This window comes from Triturus cristatus, chromosome 8 (genome assembly GCF_964204655.1).
Source record: "Triturus cristatus chromosome 8, aTriCri1.1, whole genome shotgun sequence".
Lineage (NCBI taxonomy): Eukaryota > Metazoa > Chordata > Amphibia > Caudata > Salamandridae > Triturus > Triturus cristatus.
In genome coordinates this window covers 324,150,653-324,174,215 of record NC_140591.1, presented here as the reverse complement: position 1 = coordinate 324,174,215, position 23,563 = coordinate 324,150,653, and the positions used below count along the sequence as shown (strand labels likewise).

The 23,563-nt window shown below is 46.7% G+C and overlaps 1 protein-coding gene across 5 annotated transcripts in view; it reads right to left on the bottom strand.

Moving 5' to 3' along the window:
- WASF3 (WASP family member 3) overlaps positions 1–23,563 on the bottom strand; it is a 182,948-nt gene that overhangs the window by 12,627 nt on the left and 146,758 nt on the right. For 4 of the 5 annotated variants that reach the window (XM_085621617.1, XM_085621618.1, XM_085621615.1 and 1 more), the window contains one exon: positions 19,265–19,632. In XM_085621617.1, the coding sequence (XP_085477743.1) occupies positions 19,265–19,632 (368 nt within the window). The remainder of the gene's footprint in view (positions 1–19,264; positions 19,633–23,563) is intronic. The other variant, XM_085621619.1, reaches the window with a different exon arrangement.

The following is a 23,563-nucleotide window of genomic DNA, read 5'->3' as shown; positions in this document are numbered from 1 at the left end:
TGCTTTTCTTTTTTCCACTGTATGCTCAGATGGAACTGCAAGTCCCAAGTGCCCCAGCGCTGTGGTCATCTGGGATGGGGCTTGTATATCAAGTCAAAAGAAACTTTATTTCGGAATAAATCCATAAAAGCACATAAAATCAGTGTAAAACATTTGAGAATAATGGGTAAAATCTTTAAAATAATGCATCCAGACAGCTAATACATAATATTTACATTCCTAGATCAAATCGACATTTTTAGGTATTTTTTCCGTTTTTGCCAGAAAGCCCCCAAAAATTTAGCCACTGCAAACACAATGTGCGCGGCCGTTTCACTCTTAAGAATTCTAAAGGCTTGATGGCACCTTACGAAACCCAGGTTCCTACAAATGGGAATGATCCACTTTCTACGAAACTCAGTATAGCCCGTGCAAAAAAATATAAAATGCAGCTCAGTTTCCTCACTTGCGCTGCATGCCGGGCAAATACTGGATGTTGGCGTGGACCAGGAGCTAGTAAAGGCACGAATTGGCAAGGACCCGTGCCTCCATTGCAGGTAGAGCTTCCTAATCATTACGGGGTAAACATTGTCCAAGGCCGATTCGAAAGTATACGTACTCTTCATAAGAAGGAATTGATTTGTTAGGGACCCTAGAAATTTAGAGGGTCGGAGTATAGGAGCCTTAGAATCATGATACACCTTGGTTAGAGCCTTTTTAGAAAGTTTGGGGCAGGCATTGCCAGGATCATTCCAGAGTGCATCTAGTCCTAGGCTCATCAAACTGTTCCTAATGAATTTAAGCCAAGGAATGTTTCCCGAATTTGAGAAGCTGAGAACTTCCTGGAGACCCTGTCTGTAGTGAATCAATTCAGGCACCGTCCATAATCTGCGCCAGTAGATCACAGGACGAAGTGCCAGCTCTTCCTCCAGTGGTCTAATGCCTAGATCAAGTCTTAAAGGCACTAGCGGTGTACTCGGGGGAAGAGCTACTAGACACCTAAGGAATCTGTTCTCCTCCTTTGTCAGGCTGTCCAGGATTTTATGACCCCATAGCTCACTCCCATAGGTAACTGCCCCTCTTGCTTGGACCCTATAAATATGAAGAGGAGGGCCTATGGGTTTAAGGGTTGACCTATTCTTCCCCACCATTGTTAATATTCCGCCAATATGTTGCGCCAGCCTCACCCTTGTTTTCTCCTGATGTTCGCCCCACTCCAATTCCTCATTGAGTGTGACGCCAAGATATTCAAACGTGCTCACTCGGTCTAATACATTTTCCCCAATGCGAGGGATACGGTGAAACCTGGGTGGCGGATTGAAGGCCATAAATTTGGTCTTTGTGGTGTTAATTTCCAATCCGTGCTCTCTACAGAAGTCCCCAAAACCATCCAGAACACGCTGGATTCCCATAGGTGACTTGGAGAGAAGGAGGGTATCATCGGCAAACATAATTGCTGGGACCCTCCTTCCCGCCAACTTCGGGACATCCGAATTGGGGACCCCGTTAAGATGGTCAATGACCCCGTTAACAAAGAGGCAGAACAGGGTCGGTGCAAGTACGCACCCCTGTCTTACCCCTCTCTCAACGGGAAACTTATTCGAGAGTTCGCCCTGCGCACCGCACCTCACACGGGCATAGGTGTTTGTATGGAGGCGGATGATCATATTCAGGAGATCAGCTGGCATCCCCACTTTCGCCAGGACTTCCCAGAGCTTACCACGCGGAACAAGGTCGAACGCAGCCCTTAAATCTACAAATACAGTATAGAGGCTGCCACCCTCCAGCTGTATTATTTTCCAATATATAAGGGACAGCCTAAAGACCTGATCCACGGTAGAGATCTTCTGACGAAACCCAGCCTGAAGAGGGGTCAGGACATCCCTCTCCTCGATCCAGTCCAAAAGACGATCCAACAGAAGCCTCGCAAGAGTTTCTGTGGAACGTCTATCAGACTGATCGGTCTGTAATTGGCAGGGAGCAAAGGTGAGCCCCTTTTAAAAATGGGCACAATCTCCGCCCCCAGCCAAGTTAGGGGAAGTGCCATCCCATGGATAATTGCGTTGAACAGTATCAAAAAGTACAATGCCCAGATTCTGACTTCGTGCCTTAGGAGATCGCCTGGGATCTTATCTAGACCTGGCGCTTTTCCTAAGGAAAGGCTAGTAATTGCCATTTCCACTTCCTCCAGCTTAAAGTCTTCCATCACAATACAACTATCAATGGGGTTCACTAAGCTCTCAGGCGGAGTTCCCATTTGGTCTAACCCAACACTACTATAAAGGGACGAAAAGTGTTTTTCCCAGACTTCAGCTGTAACATTGCCTTCTATAGCCTTAACAGGCTCAGCAGAACCATGTCTGACTATGTGCCAAAATTTTTTAGAATCTCTGAATTTGAGAGCAGATGTTATTTCTGACCAGTTCTCCCAGTCCCAATCTATTTTCGCAGCTTCAAGACTGGACTTATAAGCCACCCTCTTTTCCCTGATCACAGAGGATGATTCCTTGTTTTTAAGTGCTTGGAGGAGATCTTTCTTTGCCACCCTACAGCTGGCATTGAACCAAGAGGCTCTTTCACTCCTCGGTTTCCTGCCCCGGACTACAGGATTCAATACCTCAGCTAGGTTGACACAGAGAGTCTGGTGGATACCCTCAAGGGGAGAACAGCCTTCCAACGAGGGCAATTGAGGGAGTAGGTTCTCCATGCTTTCCAGAGTTGCAGCCACTTGCTCATATATGGCCCTTATGCGGTTCGGTTTCTCTAGTAGTCTCTCCCACCTTAGTCTTCGTCTGTTGCTAGACAGAGTAAGGCTAGGAGCAGGTAAACCATTTCCGCGGATTTCTGACCTAAGGAAGCCATCCGCAGCTAATGAGAGGATTAGGGGGTTGTGGTCACTGTCAGCCCTTTGGTCTATTTTAAAGTCTAGTGCCAATTTCCATTCTTGGAGTCTAATCAATATATAATCGATCCGAGACTCCTGCCTTGGTCTGTTGAAAGTTGGCTGGGGCGGGTTATCCCCCTTAAACCTACCATTGCATGCTCTGAGTGAATTTGCCAACATTAATGTTAGAACTTGCAATAAGAGAGGTGATGCTACCCTGGCTGGCGGACCTGTAATTCTTTGAATTCCCCAAAGATCATCCTCCTCACTGCTGATCCCATCTAAATACGTCGGGAGTGGTTCAAACTGGATATTGAAATCCCCTCCGACCAAGAGTATATCTGGGCCAGTGAGGGAGTCAAGAAAAAGCCCTAGATCCTCCAATGTCCTTGAGGTGGCTGCAACTCCAACCGGTCTAGAATATATATTTACCAGTCTCAAACCCACCCCATTGGGCCATCGCAAGACAACACATAAGATATCCAGAGAGTTAGTTTCTACCAACTCGGCAGTACAACCTAAATGACAAGCAATCCATGTTGATAAGCCACCAGACGGGCGTCCCTTCCCTCCCCATCTAGCTGGAATATCAAAGGTAGCAAAACCGGGGTGGCTAAGATTTTCTCTAGCCCACGTCTCTTGGAACATGCATATATCATGTTCTTTAATAAAGGTTTCCCAATCAGTATTGCCTAACTTGTTGGGAAGCCCAGCCACGTTCCATGACAGAATCTCTAGAGCCCTCGTAGTTCTAATTACAGGCATAAAAGCCTCATGCGGAGAAATTTCTTCTATCCTTTGGAGAGCACAGACCTCCCGGTCACTTTGTGCTTTACACGTGAACCCCTGTAATTCTTTAGCCTTTCGTGGGAGGCAGCCACCCACCGCCTCCACCCTGTTCTCCCTGTATGCAGAACGGTGAGATTCGGTGGCTAATTCATCTATGGCCACCAGAGCGTGTTCCGGGGGTCCTAAGTAAGCCGCCAGTGAGGGCACAAGTTGCCTGTCAGAGGTAGAATGATGTGTACAACAAGTTGACCGTTTGAGAATCAGATCCATACCCTCATCCTGGCCCCCCTGCATGCTATGCCCACAAACAAAAGAGTTACTGAGTCAATCACAGTCATCAACTCCTGATAAGGCCCCAAATCTATTAGCAACTTCGAGGGGAGTAAATGGTAGCGTATAATTCTCCCTCCGAGGTCCCATTCTGTGATTCCTAGGAGGAACCGTGGACCATTCTGCTACATTTTCATATGCCACCTGACTAAGTACATGCGTGTTACAATGTGGAGCAAGGGAAACAAATGGTGCTGCAAATGGATGAAAGAGGGCCACTGTTTTTCTTGGAGCCCTGGGATGTGCATTATAAGAGACCATTGATCTTGGGTAAAAATAGGATAATACACGGGGGTTTATAGATCCCCGTGTAGAGCCCAAGGGATAGTCTAGGATGTATTTGACTGCATTAGGGTCTCTAAAATTAATAATAATTACATCCCCTTCTAGATCTTTGATTCTGCGGCCCAACCAAGGAAGTCTTCGTACATGCAATATCTCGCCATTAATGTTTGGGGGAAGGGGTCTATTTGTCCTAAGCCAGTGCACGATTTTGTTTTTTAGGTTATAATAACCCTCATTTCTGCCCTTATCCAGAGGTGGAACTTCAGTTAACACCACCACATATGGTACCGCCTCTGGGGGCAAATTAACTTGATGGCTACGTGAATCACTCACTCTAACTGAGAGGTGATTTTCCCCCTTCTCATTTGGGGATATTACTCTGTTAGCGTTTATTAATTTTTCCCTTATTTCACCATCTACGTGTTGGCCATGACTTGGATTAATTGCAGTAGGATTGGGCTTATCCCTAGGCTGAGGATTGGAGCTACCTATCTTGCTGATCTTAGTGTACGTGCAAGAAGGATCTAAGTCCATAGAGAGAGACGGGTAATGAGTGGAATCTTTCGATGTCCCTGGATGTTTTGAGAATAAAGATTCTAAATTCCCCAGTCGTGACTCTATATTTTTTAACCTTTCTATAATAGGTAGAGTGAATGATCTAATCAGCTTCTCTATGCTCTCAAGGTGTGATGTCACTGTACACAATTCAGGTAAGGGCAATGGAGAGCAAGACAAGTCAGGAGGGGGAAGAACCAGGGAGGTGGAGGGTGTTACAGCCAGATCGCGTGTAGTTGAGGGTGGTGATAGAGCCTTTGTCAGTGATGCAGAGCTCTCATTTAGAGTGAGGCCCTTGCCAAAATCAGTATGATTACTATTGCGAGTTGGCAAGTTGCCTAGCCTCTTTCTTCTCTTATACGGGGGGGGCCTTATAACTTTGGACACCTGTACCCTCGCTGTCTTTTTAATAGTGGTCTTAGCCCTCGGTTCAATTGGAGTAACAACAATATCGATTTCCTTTCCAGAAATAGTAGAAGTACTAGCGGGAGGCAAATTAATTAAAACTGGTAACGAGTTAAAATTACTGGGTGCAGGATCAATTGTTCTTAACAACTCTGGTACGTTGTCCATGGCTAGCGCCTCCTGCGTCAAGGTAGAAGGACTTAACACAATATGGGACGGACTCAGAGGTGATATACTGTCCAGTAATGACCTATTTTTCATGCACTCTATGGAGCGGCGTCTCTCGGCCCTTCGTTCAGCGAGTGTAGTCTCCTTGTCCGTGGGTACTGTCATCTTTTTAAAATAGTCTACCAATGTACCTTTAGTTAGGACGCCATGTTTAGCAGGAGAGTTAATAGCTACAATATCAGTCATATTGATACTGGCAGTGTCAAGCTGCAGACTCACGGTTAGTAGATGTTGCAGATGGGGAGTTGCCCCAGTCCAGTCTCCTCGTGACTCTGAGGGCCTCAGAGGGCCCGCTCTTTGCCCGGCTCTCGTCCCGCACGCGTCCCGCTAGCGCGTGAGAACAGTAATGTGATGGTATAGAAGATGGGGGCGTAGACAGGGGAGGAGTCGGGAAGAGGGCCAGGTGCAGCCGGTGTGGAGCACGCACAGCTCCCTGGTCCTCGCAGTCCCGAATGCGTGGTTTTCAGTTAGCAGACTCTCCCCTGGAGCAAGTGATTCCAAACAGCGTTATGGCTCCAGAGTGCTATGTCCGTTGTGGTTGACAAACCCCAATGTCCAGCAACAAGGAAACGGACCTCGAGCGGCACCCGCGAAGCAGGGGCCGCGAGTCGTGATATGCTCTGCGGGGGAGGAGTCGGGAAGAGGGCCAGGTGCAGCCGGTGTGGAGCACGCACAGCTCCCTGGTCCTCGCAGTCCCGAATGCGTGGTTTTCAGTTAGCAGACTCTCCCCTGGAGCAAGTGATTCCAAACAGCGTTATGGCTCCAGAGTGCTATGTCCGTTGTGGTTGACAAACCCCAATGTCCAGCAACAAGGAAACGGACCTCGAGCGGCACCCGCGAAGCAGGGGCCGCGAGTCGTGATATGCTCTGCGGGGGAGGAGTCGGGAAGAGGGCCAGGTGCAGCCGGTGTGGAGCACGCACAGCTCCCTGGTCCTCGCAGTCCCGAATGCGTGGTTTTCAGTTAGCAGACTCTCCCCTGGAGCAAGTGATTCCAAACAGCGTTATGGCTCCAGAGTGCTATGTCCGTTGTGGTTGACAAACCCCAATGTCCAGCAACAAGGAAACGGACCTCGAGCGGCACCCGCGAAGCAGGGGCCGCGAGTCGTGATATGCTCTGCGGGGGAGGAGTCGGGAAGAGGGCCAGGTGCAGCCGGTGTGGAGCACGCACAGCTCCCTGGTCCTCGCAGTCCCGAATGCGTGGTTTTCAGTTAGCAGACTCTCCCCTGGAGCAAGTGATTCCAAACAGCGTTATGGCTCCAGAGTGCTATGTCCGTTGTGGTTGACAAACCCCAATGTCCAGCAACAAGGAAACGGACCTCGAGCGGCACCCGCGAAGCGGGGGCCGCGAGTCGTGATATGCTCTGCGGGGGAGGAGTCGGGAAGAGGGCCAGGTGCAGCCGGTGTGGAGCACGCACAGCTCCCTGGTCCTCGCAGTCCCGAATGCGTGGTTTTCAGTTAGCAGACTCTCCCCTGGAGCAAGTGATTCCAAACAGCGTTATGGCTCCAGAGTGCTATGTCCGTTGTGGTTGACAAACCCCAATGTCCAGCAACAAGGAAACGGACCTCGTATATAAAACTGACCACACCCAGGTATGCGCGTATACTCTTCCTGAGTCTTGCTCAAGAACGGACCTCCTCCAGCCAAACTGCAGACTTCGGAGAGACTTTCCTGAAACTTCCAGAGTGGAGCCGAGCTTGTAAGAGCACTGTATAGAATGGCAGCAGCTTGAAGGCATTGTGGTGCTGATGGTATGTTTTTGAAAAACAAACATGGGCAATCTTTCAAGACTGGTTTGGTCTTTCTGGTAAGGGCCTTCTTGGCCAAATCTTGTTGATTCTTGATCGTAACTCGTTGAAATCAGATTTTGTTACTCTTGATTATGGGTGAGCTTATTCTCTTAACAAGTTCCTCCCTTACAAATCAATATATTGTTTTGGAAACATTGGAGAGTTTTGGGAGGATTTTGAAGTCTGATTCTTATGCTGAAAAAGATCGTCTGGTCCATGTTAGTTTATTCATTATTCAGAGTGATGAAACCTTGATTCTTGGTTGCACCTTGTTCCTGTGAAGATGCTCCTGTGGCCACAAACTGTGTTGAACATGAGAATTCCTGTTTTCTCTTTCAGATCTCCATCCCTGCTGTTCCTATACTGTACTATATTAGCATTTGAGTTGGAGGTGCCTGGAGGTAGATAGAAAGATCATCGTGCGGATCGTTAGGAAGGACCAGAGTTGCAAGATGTTTCCTGTCAAAAGTTTATATATGCACGTTGACTTTTTTAAAGATGCAGCTACAACCCCACCAGCGAAAATAGCTTTTGGCTGTTAGTCAAGTCACTAGTGAAACATGCCAACTCCAATATCACATGTTTCCCTTTTAAATATCAGGCTTTCTACTTTCTGGGTAACTAGGTGTACTTAAGGTTAACTTATTAGTATTAAAAAGGAAGGTTTGACAGCAGATTTTTACGCTCCTGCAGTCAGGTGACACATGGATAGTCTGAAGCAACGTTTTACAGACCCACTATGCGGATGACACAAAAAGGTGCTGAAGTCGACAGGTGGCATTTAACTTACAGGTGCAAGCATACATTTTTTTTTACACCAGATCATAGGGACTTGTTGGAAAGTTACATGTTAATCATGGGAGGCCAGTTTAGCCATGTTTAAAGGAGAACACAGGCACTTACTTCTGTTTAGCTGGGGTAACGTACACAGAGTTCGAATACAAAATAGTTATGTTGAATTATGTAAACAAAGTACTTTTCTAATTAGTAACTAATTTTGTATCAGATTGTTTTCCGTTGTATAAACAATGTATGATGATTTAATTTTCTAATCAGTACTACTTTACATATTGGATTCTAGATTTCGTCTTTTCTTCAAGACCCTCCCCCCTTTACTCGCTAAATCAATTCTAACATGTTTTGTGTTTTTGATCCTATGGGCCCTTAACTCCTACCTCCTCCTCTGTTGGGCTGTTAATATCTATAACTTCATAGTGTCTCCTGGCGGCTGTCATCAGCAAGTGTGCTGTATGACATTTGACTATCAAAGTGCTGGCTTCTCTCTGCAGAAAATATTAAGTTTCACCTTCACTATTCATTGTGCCCTTTTATGAAATAACCACTGAGCTTTATCATGCCCCCACCAAATCTAACTTTTTGGCAGATTTTTTTTGCCTTTTTCTGTACCCTATTTTTGTTGGCTTAAGCAATTTGTGCTAAACAGTAGTAAAGTGCCTGTTGTCTGTCTCAAATTATGTGGTGCACACTGGAACTCCCTACTTAGCATATTTAACTTCCAAATAAGTCCATTGTATTTCTAAACTAAAGTGCACTTATGGCATGGAAAGTTAAAAGTCAGATGTGACTACCTTGTGTCTATACACCACCCAAAGTTATGACAAAAATATATGTCTGTCAGGGGTATTACTATGCTCAGACTGGGATGTTGCTTAAATGCACTGCAGTGACACATGGCAGTGAAAATATCTTTGCCACGTGGGAGAATCCTAATTTATATATTCATAAGTTAGCTCTAAAGTCTTTATTTTACACATCTGTTTAGTAGGAGGGGGCTAGAAAAATGCTTCATACTTATGTCCAGGGAAGGCATGGCTTGGCAGTTCCGGCTGGACTGTTCCCATGAGGCACAGGGTCAGACTGATTTGCATATGGCCATGTCTGAACTGGGGTGGCAGAGTGGGCTAAAGAACGGTGATGGATCAAACCCAGATCTTTTGACTGGGTGTGAGTGTTTGATTAGTTCTGATGCTCCGTCCATCACCACCCCCTTTTGTACCGCTTTGTTCGCCATAAGTTGGCAGGGTATGCTCAGATGTGAGTCCCATGCTCACTTTGCCACTGGATTCAAGCAAGCCTAGCTGAAGACGGCTGAAATGCCAGAAACCGGTCCTAGGAAGCTTGTTTCCGGTCCAGGGAAGGCATGGCCTGGCAGTTCGGGCTGGACTGTTCCCATGAGGCACTGGGTCAGACTGATTTGCATATGGCCATGTCTGAACTGGGGTGGCAGAGTGGGCTAAAGAACGGTGATGGATCAAACCCAGATCTGTTGACTGGGTGTGAGTGTTTGATTGATTCTGATGCTCCGTCCATCACCACCCCCTTTTGTACCGCTTTGTTCGCCATAAGTTGGCAGGGTATGCTCAGACGCGAGTCCCTTGCTCACTTTGCCACTGGATTCAAGCAAGCCTGGCTGAAGACGGCTGAAATGCCAGAAACCGGTCCTAGGAAGCTTGTTTCCGGTCCAGGGAAGGCATGGCTTGGCAGTTCGGGCTGGACTGTTCCCATGAGGCACAGGGTCAGACTGATTTTCATATGGCCATGTCTGAACTGGGGTGGCAGAGTGGGCTAAAGAACGGTGATGGATCAAACCCAGATCGATTGACTGGGGTGAGTGTTTGATTTGCTCAAGCGCTCCGTCCATCATCCCCTTTGGAGCGGAAGGAGGAGGAGACGCCAGCGAGGCCTGCAAAGCTGCCGCTTAAGTCTCCATCTGGACTCTCGATGCCCCAACACCGGGAAACGGTGGATAGGATGCTACGTGGGGCCGCATCACCCGCGGAGTGTCCACGCCCCCAGTAGGCCGAGAATCAGCCCCCGGGGACGAACTGCGACACTTACCCACCAGGGAGCGACGCTCATGTGACATCGGAGAAAGGAGAGGACGATGACCGTAGCCGGACCTGAAGCCGTCCGCCGAAGCAAACCGAGGGGAGGACGTCGACCTGGGGAGGACGTCGACCTGGAGAGACGCGCCGAGAGAAGTTTCATGCGGAGCTCCCGCCGCAACTTCGGCTTCAACTTTTGGCACGCCGCACAATCCGAGATGCCGTGATCCTCCCCCAAACACCACATGCAAATGAGGTCAGGGTCCGTCGCCGACATAAGACGCCCACAAAACGTGCAAGTTTTAAAGCCTGAAAGCATTTGCACACTGCTCCAACTAAAAAAGAATGATAGGTAGGGGGCCTGAAACAGGCCCGTAGCAAGGAACGGATCTGCGTTGCACGCAGAAAAGAAAAAAACTGACGTAGGCGCGCCGGGACGGGTCTTATGTGACCTCGCTGACGTCACGTACGCGGACGACGCCTGGGCAGAGTCGCGTGAGGTCGCCCCCGCCCCCGGCGCGCAGGGATGCTGTGGCAAAAGTTTCCGGATCCAGTCTCATGCCTGGGGATAATTCTCCGTGAAGGAATCTGCGGCTAGTAGTCTCTATCAGATACTATAAACTGATCCGCAGTGCAGGGAGGATGGGTGATTCGGTAACGAATCTGCAGCTAGATCATGATGGTCCTCTGCCCTCGGAAACCCACCCACCCTAATGGATCATGCACGTAATCTCAATCATACTGGACTCATCACCCACCATGAATCGCCAGATGAACGCTGTCTTCTCCGCATGATTCAACAGCCACCGCATACTAAGCAAGACATTCAAGGGGATCCCCCCTGACTCCAGGAAAATCGTAACTCACACACTAATTACCAGCAGACTGGACTACGGCAGTGGCCTCTATGCAGGAATCAACAAAAAACTCCTACGCAAACTTCAGACCGTCCAACCCGCCGCAGCCAGACTAATCCTCGATATCCCACAGCACAACTGCATCACCCAACATCTCCAAGACCGCCGCTGGCTCCCTGTTGAAAGAAGAATAACCTTCAAGCTGCTCACGCACACCTACAAGCCAATACCTCAGTGAGAACATCTCCTTCCATGTCGCCAAGAGAAACCTCCGCTCAGCCAACCTCTCCCTAGCCACCGTTCCACAGTTCTACAGGACCACAGCAGGTGGAAGATCCTTCTCCTACCTTGCAGCCAAGACCTGGAACGAACTCCCCCCTTCACCTGAGCATGACACTGCACCAATTCAGGAAAGACCTCAAGACCTGGCTCTTCAAGTGACCCCAACGGAGCAGCCCACACCCACCCCCAGCGCCTTGAGACTCTCACGGGTGAGTAGTGTGCTTTACAAAACCCCTGATTGATTGATGTCTCTACCAGATAAGGTATTACTGAAGGTAAGTAACTTGTCCATCTGATAGAGATATCTAGCCGCAGATTCCTTACCTTTGAACAGATACCCAAGCAATACCATCCCCAGAGGTGGGACTGCGGAAAAGCTTCAAACCAAAATGTCCTGCAGGACAGAACACCCATAATGGCCCACTCTGCAGACCTAGTTGTCCAGGGAGTAATGCTTGGCAAACTTGTGAGAGATGCCTATGTGGCCGCCTGGCAGATGTCAAGGATCGGAACACCACACTGGAGAGCCGTGGTAGCTGTTTTAGTCCTTGTAGACTGGCCCCTAAGGCCTTCAAGAGGCGGTTTCTTTGCAAAGGCGTAACATTTTTATGCAGAGAATGACCCCTCGTGAAATAGTCCTCTTCTGTACTGCACGCCCCTTCTGCTCCAACGTACCCTTCAAAGAGTTGGTCATCCACTCGAAACTCTCTTGTGCGATCAAGGTACAATGACAATGCTCTTTTTGGGTCCAGACAGTGGTATGGAGAAGCATAGAAGGTGGGCAAAGTGACAGATCATCCGAGATGGAAAGGGGTCACAACCTTAGGCAAAAAAAGAAACCCTAGCGCGGAGCACTACTTTGTCCGGGAAGATTGTCAGGTAAGGAGGCGGAGATGACAGAGCCTGCAACTTGCTCACTCTTTTGGCAGAAGTTATTGCCAGTAAGAAGGCTGTTTTTATAGTCAACAACCTAGATGGCAACCGAAGAAAAGCAGGCCGGGCCGAAAGGTAGCCCTTCAGAATGCCCAGAGCAGAGCCCTGCTGAGCCGAGGAGAGAATGAAAAGAATGTCTGATGGAGGCAGATAAAGGGTCGACAGACCGTTCTGAACAATATTTACAAAATTGGTGCCATCGGTAGGCATATACCGACTTTGTGGAGGAACTGTCAAATGTCACCGCTCTATCTCCAAGCAATGAGGCAGAGAGTGGGCACGTTCGGGTGGAGGACCCTCCCCTGATGCTGCGACAGAAGAGCCTCACGAAGGGACAGCGTGATCGGAGGGTCGATGCTCATTTGCAAAAGCCCTGGATACCACATTCTCCGTACCCAGTCCGGAACCACAAGAATTACCTGCGCCCAGTTGCTCTTGATCTTCTTGAGCACTCTGGGCAGGAGTGATATTGGCGGCAAGACAAACAGGAGGCCTGCGCTCCACTCGAGATGAAAAGCGTAGCTGAGCAAGAGATGCCTGCGAAACTCCAACGTGTAAAACTGCTGACATTGGGTGTTCTCTTTGGAGGCGAACAGATATAACCACTGTTAAAAGAGACCTCGTGCCACCTCCAGATGGAGATCCCACTCGTGATCCGCAAGGTACAGACAGCTGAGTTAGTCCGCTCTGCCTTCAGGGGACCGCCAGATGTTGAACCAACAGGGAAATGCACTGTTGTTCCAGCAAAGACCAGAGACGCAGGGCCTCTTGACAAGGGTCCATGACTCAACCACGCCCTGCTTGTTGCAGTACCAGATGGTGGTAGTGTTGTCTGAAAACTTGAACCAGCCTTCCCTTGTGGGATGGTAAGAAGGCTTTCAGTGGCAATCAGATCACACGAAGCTCCAACAGGTTGATATGGGGCCCGCATTCCACCAGAGACCAGAGTCCTCTGATCTCCACCTCTCCCAGGTGGCCTCTGAAATCTAAACCAGGTCGGTGAGATTTCCCCGCTGCTGCGTCCGTCGGTCAAGGCCTTGTTGAAAGGCAAGGTTTCTGAAGTGGAGACACCAGGCTGCAGAACACCCATCAAGACGTTAGTCTTGACTGCCACTGTAGGGAGCTGCAGGTCCAAAACCTCCGCAGCCCTACGCACCACCATTGCAAAAGAAGCCCCCTCCTCCATAGCCAGGTTAGGAGGAGACAGCATGCCAGGCTCTGGGGAAGTGTCCAGGCCACTGGCATCAGCCAGGTCCTAATACCAATCCATTTCTTCATTGGGAAGCGGGATTTCGAAGGGATCCTGCTGCCCTTCTCAATCATCATCCATCCCTAGCCCTTCAAAATGAGGGCATGGCAGGAAGTGCAACGGCTCTGTTGGCGCTGGTCTTGGCGTCGGTGTCTCTGTGTCGTTTGGAATGGGGAAGGAGGAGGCGCCGGCAAATGCCAAAAGTCTCGACGTCTTACGCGGTGCTGGGGAAGGTCAGAGTAGTGCGACCGGAACGGATCCAAGAGGAGGCTGCGGTGCCAGAGGTGCGCAAACCACAGAGTCTCCCTTCTACTGAGCCTTAGGAGCCCGAAGGCACACCGGCAGGGCCAGGCTACCCAAATATGGCACCCATGGTGTTGTAAAATTCTTTTAGTTGGGCGGGGGTCACTCCAGCCCCAGAAAGGGAGGGAAACACGGAGGCGACCCAGACACCCGCTGCAATGAGTGGGACCTTGAACGTCGAGACTCCTACGTCTCGTCACATGATGGACGGGGTGAAGTCGAAGCATGCTTCAACTTCTTGTGCTTATTACCTGACCGCGATGACTGACTGGGAGGAAGAAGACTTCGACCCTCCCTCCCCCCCTGAAGTGGTGCTCGGACCTTCCTCTAGACCGAGACCAGGAGCGAGATCAACAAGGAGACCTTTGTGGCTCTGTACGCCGGGCTGTGATAAACTTTAGGGACCGCTCCCTCAAAGCCTTTGGCGCCATGGCCAGGCAACACTTCGGGTTGTGGTCACGTATCAGGCACCAAAGACACACCCGGTGGGGGTCCGTGGTTGACATGGCGCGGTGACAGGCATCACAAGGCACAGAAGTCTTCTTACTAGACATACCTACACACCAAAAGGACTCCACAAAGCCGAAAAAGGACTGTCAAAAAGTGACGGGGGAGCTCTCTTTGATGGATCTGCACTGTCTGGTGCAGAAAGAAAGGAATTGACAGCAGTGTGCTGGGGTGGCACCTATATTGATGACGCAGACATCATGGCGATGAACCAGACGCCTACGACGTCACACGGAGTCGACCAATGCCACCTAACAGCACGCAAGGGTACTGCTATCAAAAATCTTACGGATCCAGCCTGGCGCCTGGAAATTCAAAGGTAAGGAATCTGCGTTTAGATGTCTCGATCAGATTTATAAAAATAAGGTTCTTTCAATATTTATTTTAAGACCAATAAATATTCAAAAAAGTTAAGTACATTTTTCATGCGAAATAATATTTACTATAAAAAATGGCACTTAGTGCAATTTTCAGTTCAGCACTGTTAACCTATGGGAGGAAAACAAGAATGAGGTTTTGCAGGTAAGTATACAACTTGCAGTCTTGGTTTTCAGGATCAAGAATCAGCCCCAGGCAAGTAGCAAACATGCATCTTCAGTGGCACAGGGGCATCTGGGTGCATGATTCAAATTCGGAATCTGGCACCAATGTTATCCAATGAAGAAACGGTGTAATTGAAGAGATGCTGCTCACAGGTGAGTAACACTGTTTGGTCTTGGGGGTTATGGTAAGCACAGGGGGGCCACAAGGCAGTGCCAAATTTACACCTTCAGCGGCACAGGAGCAGCCGGGTACACAGTGTCGGGTTCCCAATGCAAACCAATGGGGGAGATTGGTTTTAAAGAAAGGCTGCAGGTTCTGGCCGGACGAAGAAAACCCACAGCTTTCCCTGGTAAGTAGAGATGCTAGGGAACGTAGGGACACTGTGGGTTGCAATCCCCAGAGCCCAGGGGCTTCGGGTGCAGGGTGTCCTTAGGCGTCTGAAAAGTCTTACTGGGCAGGTTGCGATCAGGGGTGAGTCTTCGAATTGAGGCTGCAGTCGTCGAGGTGGAGCCCGGCAGGGATCAGCCCATGGTGGACTCTTGCTCAGAAGCGATGGGGAACATTCACAGGACCAGTCGGCCTCTTGGACTCGGGCCGTGGGCATTGGGTGCAGAGGTGGGTCTGGTGGTGGTTTCATTTTCCTCAGGGCAGAGGTCTTTATTGTTTAAAGTTGGTTTCTCCTTGACAGGTCTGCTGTCCACGAGAGATCTTGGCCTTTGTCGAAGCCAGGCAGTCCTCCCAGGGCTTTGGAGGCCGCTGGGCTGCAGGACGGGTCATCTTTTGGCACAGGATTGTCGAGGACTTCAGGCAGGCCGGTAAGGCTGGGGCCAAGTCAGTTGGTGTGTGCAGTGTTCTCCGCTGTAGTGTCCGGCTTCTCTTACGCCATCAGGAATCTAATTTCAGGGTCTGGGGGTGCGACCTAAATACTAGATTTAAGGGCATTACAAGGGAGTGAACGGTAGGGACCAATGGGTCTCTCTACTGGAGTGTCTACACCCCCTATTATGCCACCCTCCTGTGGGACGGGGGCATGGCCCAAGCCCTGAGTGGATATGTTCCACCGTTTTATAGATGGTGGGCACTGAAAAATGTGCTTTACTTCACCTTCAGCACTTAAGGGTGGAGTTGGTAAAGGGGGCACACCTCCTGTTCTCACTTGAGTTTTCCCACCAGTTCTTCCGCCAAAAGTTGGGGTTTGAACTGTGGCCTGCCTTTTTCTACTAGCAGCAGAGGCTGGGGTTGCATTACAAAGGCAGCAAGGCCTTTGAAGTTTTCCTCTCGAGCTCATCCTGAGGGGGGAGGTGCAACACCAGTATGGTCTTAGTTTCTGGCCTCAGAGAGCAGGGGCTCTCGACCCAGGGGTCCAGAAATAGGTCTGGTGATGGAAGGCTGCCTAAAGCCAGTCAGAGACCACACCAGGGTTGGTAGGTTTTCAGGTGGCACCTGTGAGGTCCCCTCTGGGTACGTTTCAATAAACCACACACTGGCATCAGTGTGGGGTTATTGAGAGGAGTTGTTTGGTACCAAACACACCAGGGTTCAGTAAAGCCATCATGGTCCTGGGGAACTCAAGTTGTTGAGTTTCCAGTCCATGTACTCTCTACTCTTTTTGCATTTGTCACCCCGAGTGGGATGGGTATGCTCAGACGTGAGTCCCGTGCTCTCCATGCCACTGGAATCAAGCTATCCTGGCTGAAGAGGGGTGAAACCCCGAAACCGGTCCTAGGATGCTTGTTCCCAGTCTAGGGAGGACCTGGCCTGGCAGTTCGGGCTGGACTGTTCCCATTGGGCACAGGGTCAAGACTGATTTGCATATGGCTGGGTCCAAACTGGAATGGCATGGTGAGCAAAGAACTATGGATGTAGGCCCAGATCTCTGTACTGGGGTGAATGTATGACATTGTTCTGCAGTCTGTCCATCAATTGTTCTTTTTGCATGTACTCTCTATGGCTTCAATGGCATTTACAATATTAAGAATAGACTTAAATATTGTTGGGGCATATCTACTCATGCAGATATGTCCACACCTGAGATATGGTGCACCCTAGAAGAGTGACTTACCTATACCTTAGGCAGTGCTGCTTGGCATGTCACTTAGGCAGTGTGCCATGTCAACTTTGTCGTTTTTCTCTGCACCAAGACATGCAGGCTGCAATGGCAGTTTGCATCGCATTGATGACGGGTCCTTAGGGGACCTTCCTCAGTCCCAATGTTCTAGGCACCATGGTAACATTTACTAGGGACTTACAGGGGGTCTGAAATTGCCAATCTTGGTACCGTTTTTAGGGAAGGAGCTCTGACGTAGAGGACAAGGTTGGCAGGGACCATGTGCACTTTCAAACAAAATCACATTGTTTTCCAGATAATAAGTGGGGAGATAACCATAGAAAAAGAGCCACTTTCTCACACCTTTTTTGCCATAATGTATGTATCCCTATACCTGTGGTTTATCACTTGCATGATTTCTCATTCTCTGATATGAACTTTCTCACAGGCCTGAGTGACTGGCCTTATTCTATTTTGCAATACCAGTTTCTTTTTCTTTACCGTTACTTTTCTAAATACTTGTATTTGTCTCTTTTTTAGAAATCCAAGCTTAGTATCTTCACTTCTTAGTGCTGACAATAGTCCAGTACTTTTTTTTTTTTTAGCAAGGTCAAACTGTTGTTGAAATGGAAACATTAGAATCAATATTCATCCACTGAATACTAAATATTGTAGTGCTTCTAACACTTTATGTTTTAATAAGCTATTTGTCCATTTGTTGGTCACTTTTAGTCATTCTTATAACTCTCACCGTACGATCACAAACACATTTTCTGTTTCAAAATATTACATAACATTTTTAAATTGAGTGTTGCTTTGACCTTTTCTTGTGAAGCAGCTTTGGCTACTCTTTGATGGGATTATTGATTAACCCATGAATGTTTTTCTGTTTTTGTGTGTAAATAATATCTATGAGCCACTGTTTGTACAACATGTTTACCCAGGGCTCTTGGTGGACTCACTTTGGGTTGATCCTGTTACTTTATACTGGACAAAGTCTAGACAGTAGAGTCTCAAAAGAAACAAATTAATCTCCATTTTGCGACTCTTCAAATTTCTCAGGTAATGAGAGTAGACTTCAATTTAGAGTTTAGCCTGCCCGCTCTTGCGCTGTCAACTTCATGCAGTGCAGAAGACTAGCAGGAGCATGTCTTACGACAGTGGCAACTTCCACATCACTAGAGACAGCAAAGCTGCAGCTTGAAAGATACCCCTTGTATTAAGATGTCGAACAGTGCAGAATGTTGTAAATGTAGACCATCTTCATCCTGGATCAATTTATCAACCTCACAACCACCATACATGGATGCATAGGACTGTAACACCTAACTAGTTCTAAAGCTATCATGCTAAGGTATGCTCCCACAAAAGAAAATGTATGTTGGACTGAAAGGCCAGATTCCTCAAAGAAGCGGAGATAAGAAACCATGCCAACTAACAACCTTTGTTTTTAATAGAGTGCAGGCTTGGGATAGATTGCCAGGTGGGATTTATGTGTTTTGTTTTTGAGTCTACACCTAACTAGAATTCTGAGAGTCTTTGATCCAGAGTGGAAGCTTTAATATGTCTTTGACGAAGTCAATTACAGAAGCAGAAGTAAATGGAAATCCCTAAAAGGGATCAGATGTCTCCTCTGTGGCTAGAAACTTATTGTGGGTTTACACAGAAGCCCAAAATCAGGTTCATGCACCAGCAATATTGCCAACCTGCCTCAAATCTCAAGTACTCCAGTGTACTTTCCACATGGCAATAATAAAGTATACATCTTGTGGATTAACTGAGCAGGGCCAAGAAGAGTTGCAACACTATTCACTAAAATAAGAGCACAATGCAGGGACCATAGTGAAGAAACTATCAAATCATGTTCCATCCAACTCACTGTCATCTTGGAGGGCGGGCACTACTAATGAAAGCACAGACAAGTATGGCTGTGGAATGTGGTAGGAGAGTAGCACTGTTGTCCCCTTGTACGCTCTTCAACTGCAAAAACAACAGTTGATGGACAGAATGTGGGGTTTCACCCCTCTTCAGCCAGGATAGCTTGATTCCAGTGGCATGGAGAGCTGCCCCATCTCATTCATAATGTGGTAAAACAGCGCATCCATGTGGAGAGATGCTGGACTGGATGGAAGGGGTTCTCTCCGTCTAGCAAGCATGGCCACTGGAGAGCCAGATCTGCTGCCATCTTTCTAGTACATTGCTCCGACAATGAGACAAGAAAAGTTTGCAGGCGAACTGTTTTTTTTTTTCTTTCATCGGTACCAAATGTTTTAGAGGGTATTACTATTTGTGCAGAAAACATGAGGAGTTATTCAATTTTGTGGCACAAGAAAATACTCAGTGGTTTGCTTGAAAATCACGACATGCAAGGTCAAACAACTGGTGATATTTTTTAAACCTCTAAAAGGAATGTTTTGCTGTATATTCATTAATAGATTGTGCATGCTTATTTACCCATACGAATAGCAGAAAGAAGATCGCTTCGAGCATCACCGCCAGCCTGATTTATGGATTCGTGCCTTTTCAATTCAGCTATCAATGGACAATGCATTGGGGAGGATCTAACAGAAGAACCTGGAACGGAAGGTCCTGGAGGCGGAGGTGGTGGTCCTGGTGGAGCAGAGGGTGCTGTAATAACAAGCCCAGCAGGGGGAAGAGAACCAGTATATGTAAACCCAGTCACAGGTCCAGAATGAGAAGCTAGGCCAGGGAGTTGGAGAGGACTAACAAATGCAGTCTGAGCTGAAGGAATCACAGGTGGAGGTGGTGGTGGAGGCGAGCCTGGTTCTCTGTAATACTCCATCTTTGAAGTAGAATGCCTGCTGTGGAAAAAATAATAGGACTGTCATTCTGCAGTTAAAGGGAAGTAAATAAAAGTGTTTAAAGCATGCTTTATCACAAACTAAAATACAAAAAGAGAAACATTCTCTGTAGCCAAGCAGTCATTTTTTTTAAATGTGTTTTCTAACTTTACTATTGTCTTTTCTATCTCTACCAAAATTCAGAAATTTACTTGATAGTGCAGTGTAAATTTTTCAGTGAAAAGCAGCCTCAATATATTTACATTCTAAAGAGTGCAGCATTTGTGGTTCTAAGAGCCCTTTTGTTCCTGTAACTTGAGGAGCACAGCAGGAATGTTGATTGTCTCCTCAGCTGATCAATATTTACATCAAATCACATAACTTGAACAATATAGCCACAACTGTGCGTCAATAACAGCTAACGAATTTCAGGGAGAGTTAAAACAGATCATGCGTTAATTAGACAATAAAGTTCTTTATTCTTCACTAAGTAAGGTACTGATTGAGGAAAGTCAAAGGACATGACAACATTTGAAGTAATTTCGGATTACAAAATTTATGAAGATTCAAACAGAAAACATTTAATGGGGCATGTTTGAATACATTGCATTCAAGAAACCGTTTAAACCATGCTTAAGGAAAATTATGAGAAGCTATATAAAAAACGTTGGGGATGTGCTAGCCTTACCAATAATCGGAAAACATAATATTTTAAAATCGACTATTATGCCACCTTTTAATATTATATTTGATAGGATTCCAAGGTGTATCTCTCCAGAGTTCTAACAGACTGCAAGGGCAAATATCCTTTATTTGAGTATTCGAGAAGCAAGTTCTAGTCTTTTAACACAGAGGTTGTCTGCCAACAACCTGCTCCCCCTCCTCTTGTATGGTCAGTGAAGTGTTGAAGTATTCTTGCAAAGTATGAGCAACAATCAGGAATAGGTTATGTTTTTTTCTGTCTTTCTTCCCTTTGGCAATCACTTTTATTGGCTAACAATTTTAGTGACATCTTGCCATGACCATCAAATCATTAGATATTATATGAAGCTGATCGTGAATCAGCAAGTCTTGAAGCCTTAAGACTTTTTATGACAATGGCCAAGGTGAAGAATGGTAATTTCAAATGTATTCAACTCCATAGATCTTTGGAAGGAATTTATGAATAAAGAGACAAACACAACCAAAAAGATCTAGAAATAACTGTTTTGAGATGATCATATGCCAGTTATCTCCAATCTACAAGAATTATAAATATAGCATTGATGATAAAATAAGGAAAAAACAAAAAGCCATTAGCATAATTGATGAAACAAAGTCTAAACCAGCAACTGGATACAGGAGGCTCTCACTAAAAATACATTCCCCCCTTTAACTTATATTAAATATGACAAAAAAAAAAATCAGGTTTGCTTCAACCAATTGGAGTTTTTCAAGATGCAAAACATTAACTGCACTACCGATATCATATGTGGGTTTGATTTGCTCTACCGTGCTTCCCTGCTTGTGTATTTACTGAAGCAGATATACTGTATTATGTGGAAGTCACTTTATAAACTTAGCCTCTGCAAGCTACTCCCAGCGCTATTTTGCCCCCACTCATGTGAGTAAAGATACAACAGGACATTGGATTTACCTTCTGAACCCTAATTCAGAGTTCAGAGAGGGTTTAAGGAGTTTTCAATTTTTACTGAGCAGAAAAGCAAAATAACAAAAACAATCATGTTAATAGTTGGCCTCACATTTAGCAGACTATACTTGTTTTACTGTGCATGAATAAAAGAGTTATGGAGATCCAGAAATTTACATCTCACAAGTGTTGGAAGTTTTTTTCTTTCTAAAGACAAGCACCATTTAATCTGGTTATGATTCCTGGTTATTTTGGTTTCTCCCTGTGTTTACCAAGGAAGGTAGTAAGTGGGTCAAGTAGCATTATGTCCCTTTGGACCCTATCACTCCTGAGGGGGAAGAGGTGGTCTCTCTATCTCACTCTGAGCTTCAATAAATGATTTGTGAGGCAGTAGCTGCTGACTTGGGTACTTCTGATGGCCCGCATCTAAAAGGAACAGTTCTTGATCCAGATCAAAACACAGTTCATAATGACCAAAAGGGGAGATATGCACAAGGGGCTCACCTAACAGAATTACGGGGATTTTAGGAACCTGAAATTAAATTTACTGGTGATTTGTATACCCAATACGAAACTCCAACTACTGATCAACTGTCTTTTTATTCCATTCTAAAGTTGATCCTTTTGAAAGAATTGAAAGATGCTTGCAGATTTTCTGGGCTTTTTTTCCACACAAAATGTTATAAGATCAAAGATTTTGATAATGACTTTCCACAACACCTACAGTCAACTCTATTCTAACAAGCATGGCCCCTTTCTCCCTTCTGCCCTCTGAAGAAGACTTCCAGAACTATGTATAAAAGGTTGAAGGCACAATTAAGAGGTCGTAGGCTGCTTCAAATGCCTTGTGCCTGAAAAATCCCAGTCCCAACCTGAACACCCCCCACTAAAAAAGGGCATTACAATGTCTCAAGTCCCATATTAGGGACTTGAGATCACCTTCTTCTATTTTCCAAGACTTGGCAGTGAGTGGTTCATGGCGAGTGGGTTAATGTCATCATAACTCAAGGCTATTCTGTCAAGTTGCATCATCCGCAATTCCGATCCACCCTACGTACTTGACTGCCTATACATCACCAAGCATTTTTACATGGCATTTAATCTAGTCTGGCTAAGAATGCAGTGATTCAAGTTCTTCTAGAGTAGCGGGAACTAGGTTTCTAATGCATCCTTTTTTGGGTGTCAAAGAAAAGCGAAGTCTCAGACCCATCCTGGGTTTAAAAAGAATCAACCATTAGATTCCACAGATCTGCTTCAAAATGTGTTCCCTACAGACTGGGATTGCTTTGGCGGACCCAAGATATTTCCAGAGATCCCTGGATTTGAAAGATGCATACTTTCATATTCTCATTCATGAATACTGCCATTGCTTACTATGATTTGTTATGATAACCCACAATAACAAGTTCCAGGATCTTCCCTTAACTCTGGCATCTGCTCCTCAACAGTTCATGAAGTCATTACTACTTATATTGGCATCTTCACAACGAAAAGGTGTTCAAAGTTTTCCTCAAATAGATGCTTGGCTAATATAGTTCTCCTCCTTTTGGTGACAGAATCAGACACTTAGAAAGTACACGCCTGCCTGCAGAAGTTGAAGTTTCTTCTGAACTTGGAGAAGTCTCATCTAGTGCCAGATAGCACAATCAGGTCATCAGAGCCCTATTCATCACCAAATTGGGTGCTATCTTCCTGCCAGAGGACAGAGTTTGCAGCCTCCAGACTCCACTCTAGTGATTGTGGACCCTATTATTAGCCTTGTTAGTGACAGTTTATAGATCCATGCTCTTATGCCAGCAACCACTGCAGTATTTCCTTGGGGTTGTTGCACCTCAAGCCCTTGTTAGTTCACCTTCTTTCTCAATGGAGACCAGGCTCACTAAATTACAAAATCTACATTCCTGTGACTTCTGCAATTTGTCAGGCCCTGGCACAGAGGTTGACCATGAATTATTTACAGGTGTGCTTCATTGACCTCCCAGACACTGGTAGTCCTCACCATGAATGCCAGCCACTTGGGTTGTGGAGCCACTCTGGATAATCAAGTGTTTAAATGGAGAGAACTCCATGCCATTCATCTGCCTCTCTTGAGAATGGCTCCTCTCCTTCAGAGCCAAACAGTCTTAGTCCAGACTGACACTCAGTTTGCAAAAAGCTATATCAACAATCAGGGTGCTACCAGGCATCTGATCCATGCTTGGGTGGCTAAGACTGTTTGTTTGTGAGCAAAAACATAGTCACTGTCCTTTAAGTCTCTTTTCTCCCAGGGATAGAGCACCTAGCAGCAGTATTTGCTTTCCCTGGTCAAAGTGTTTCAGTCGC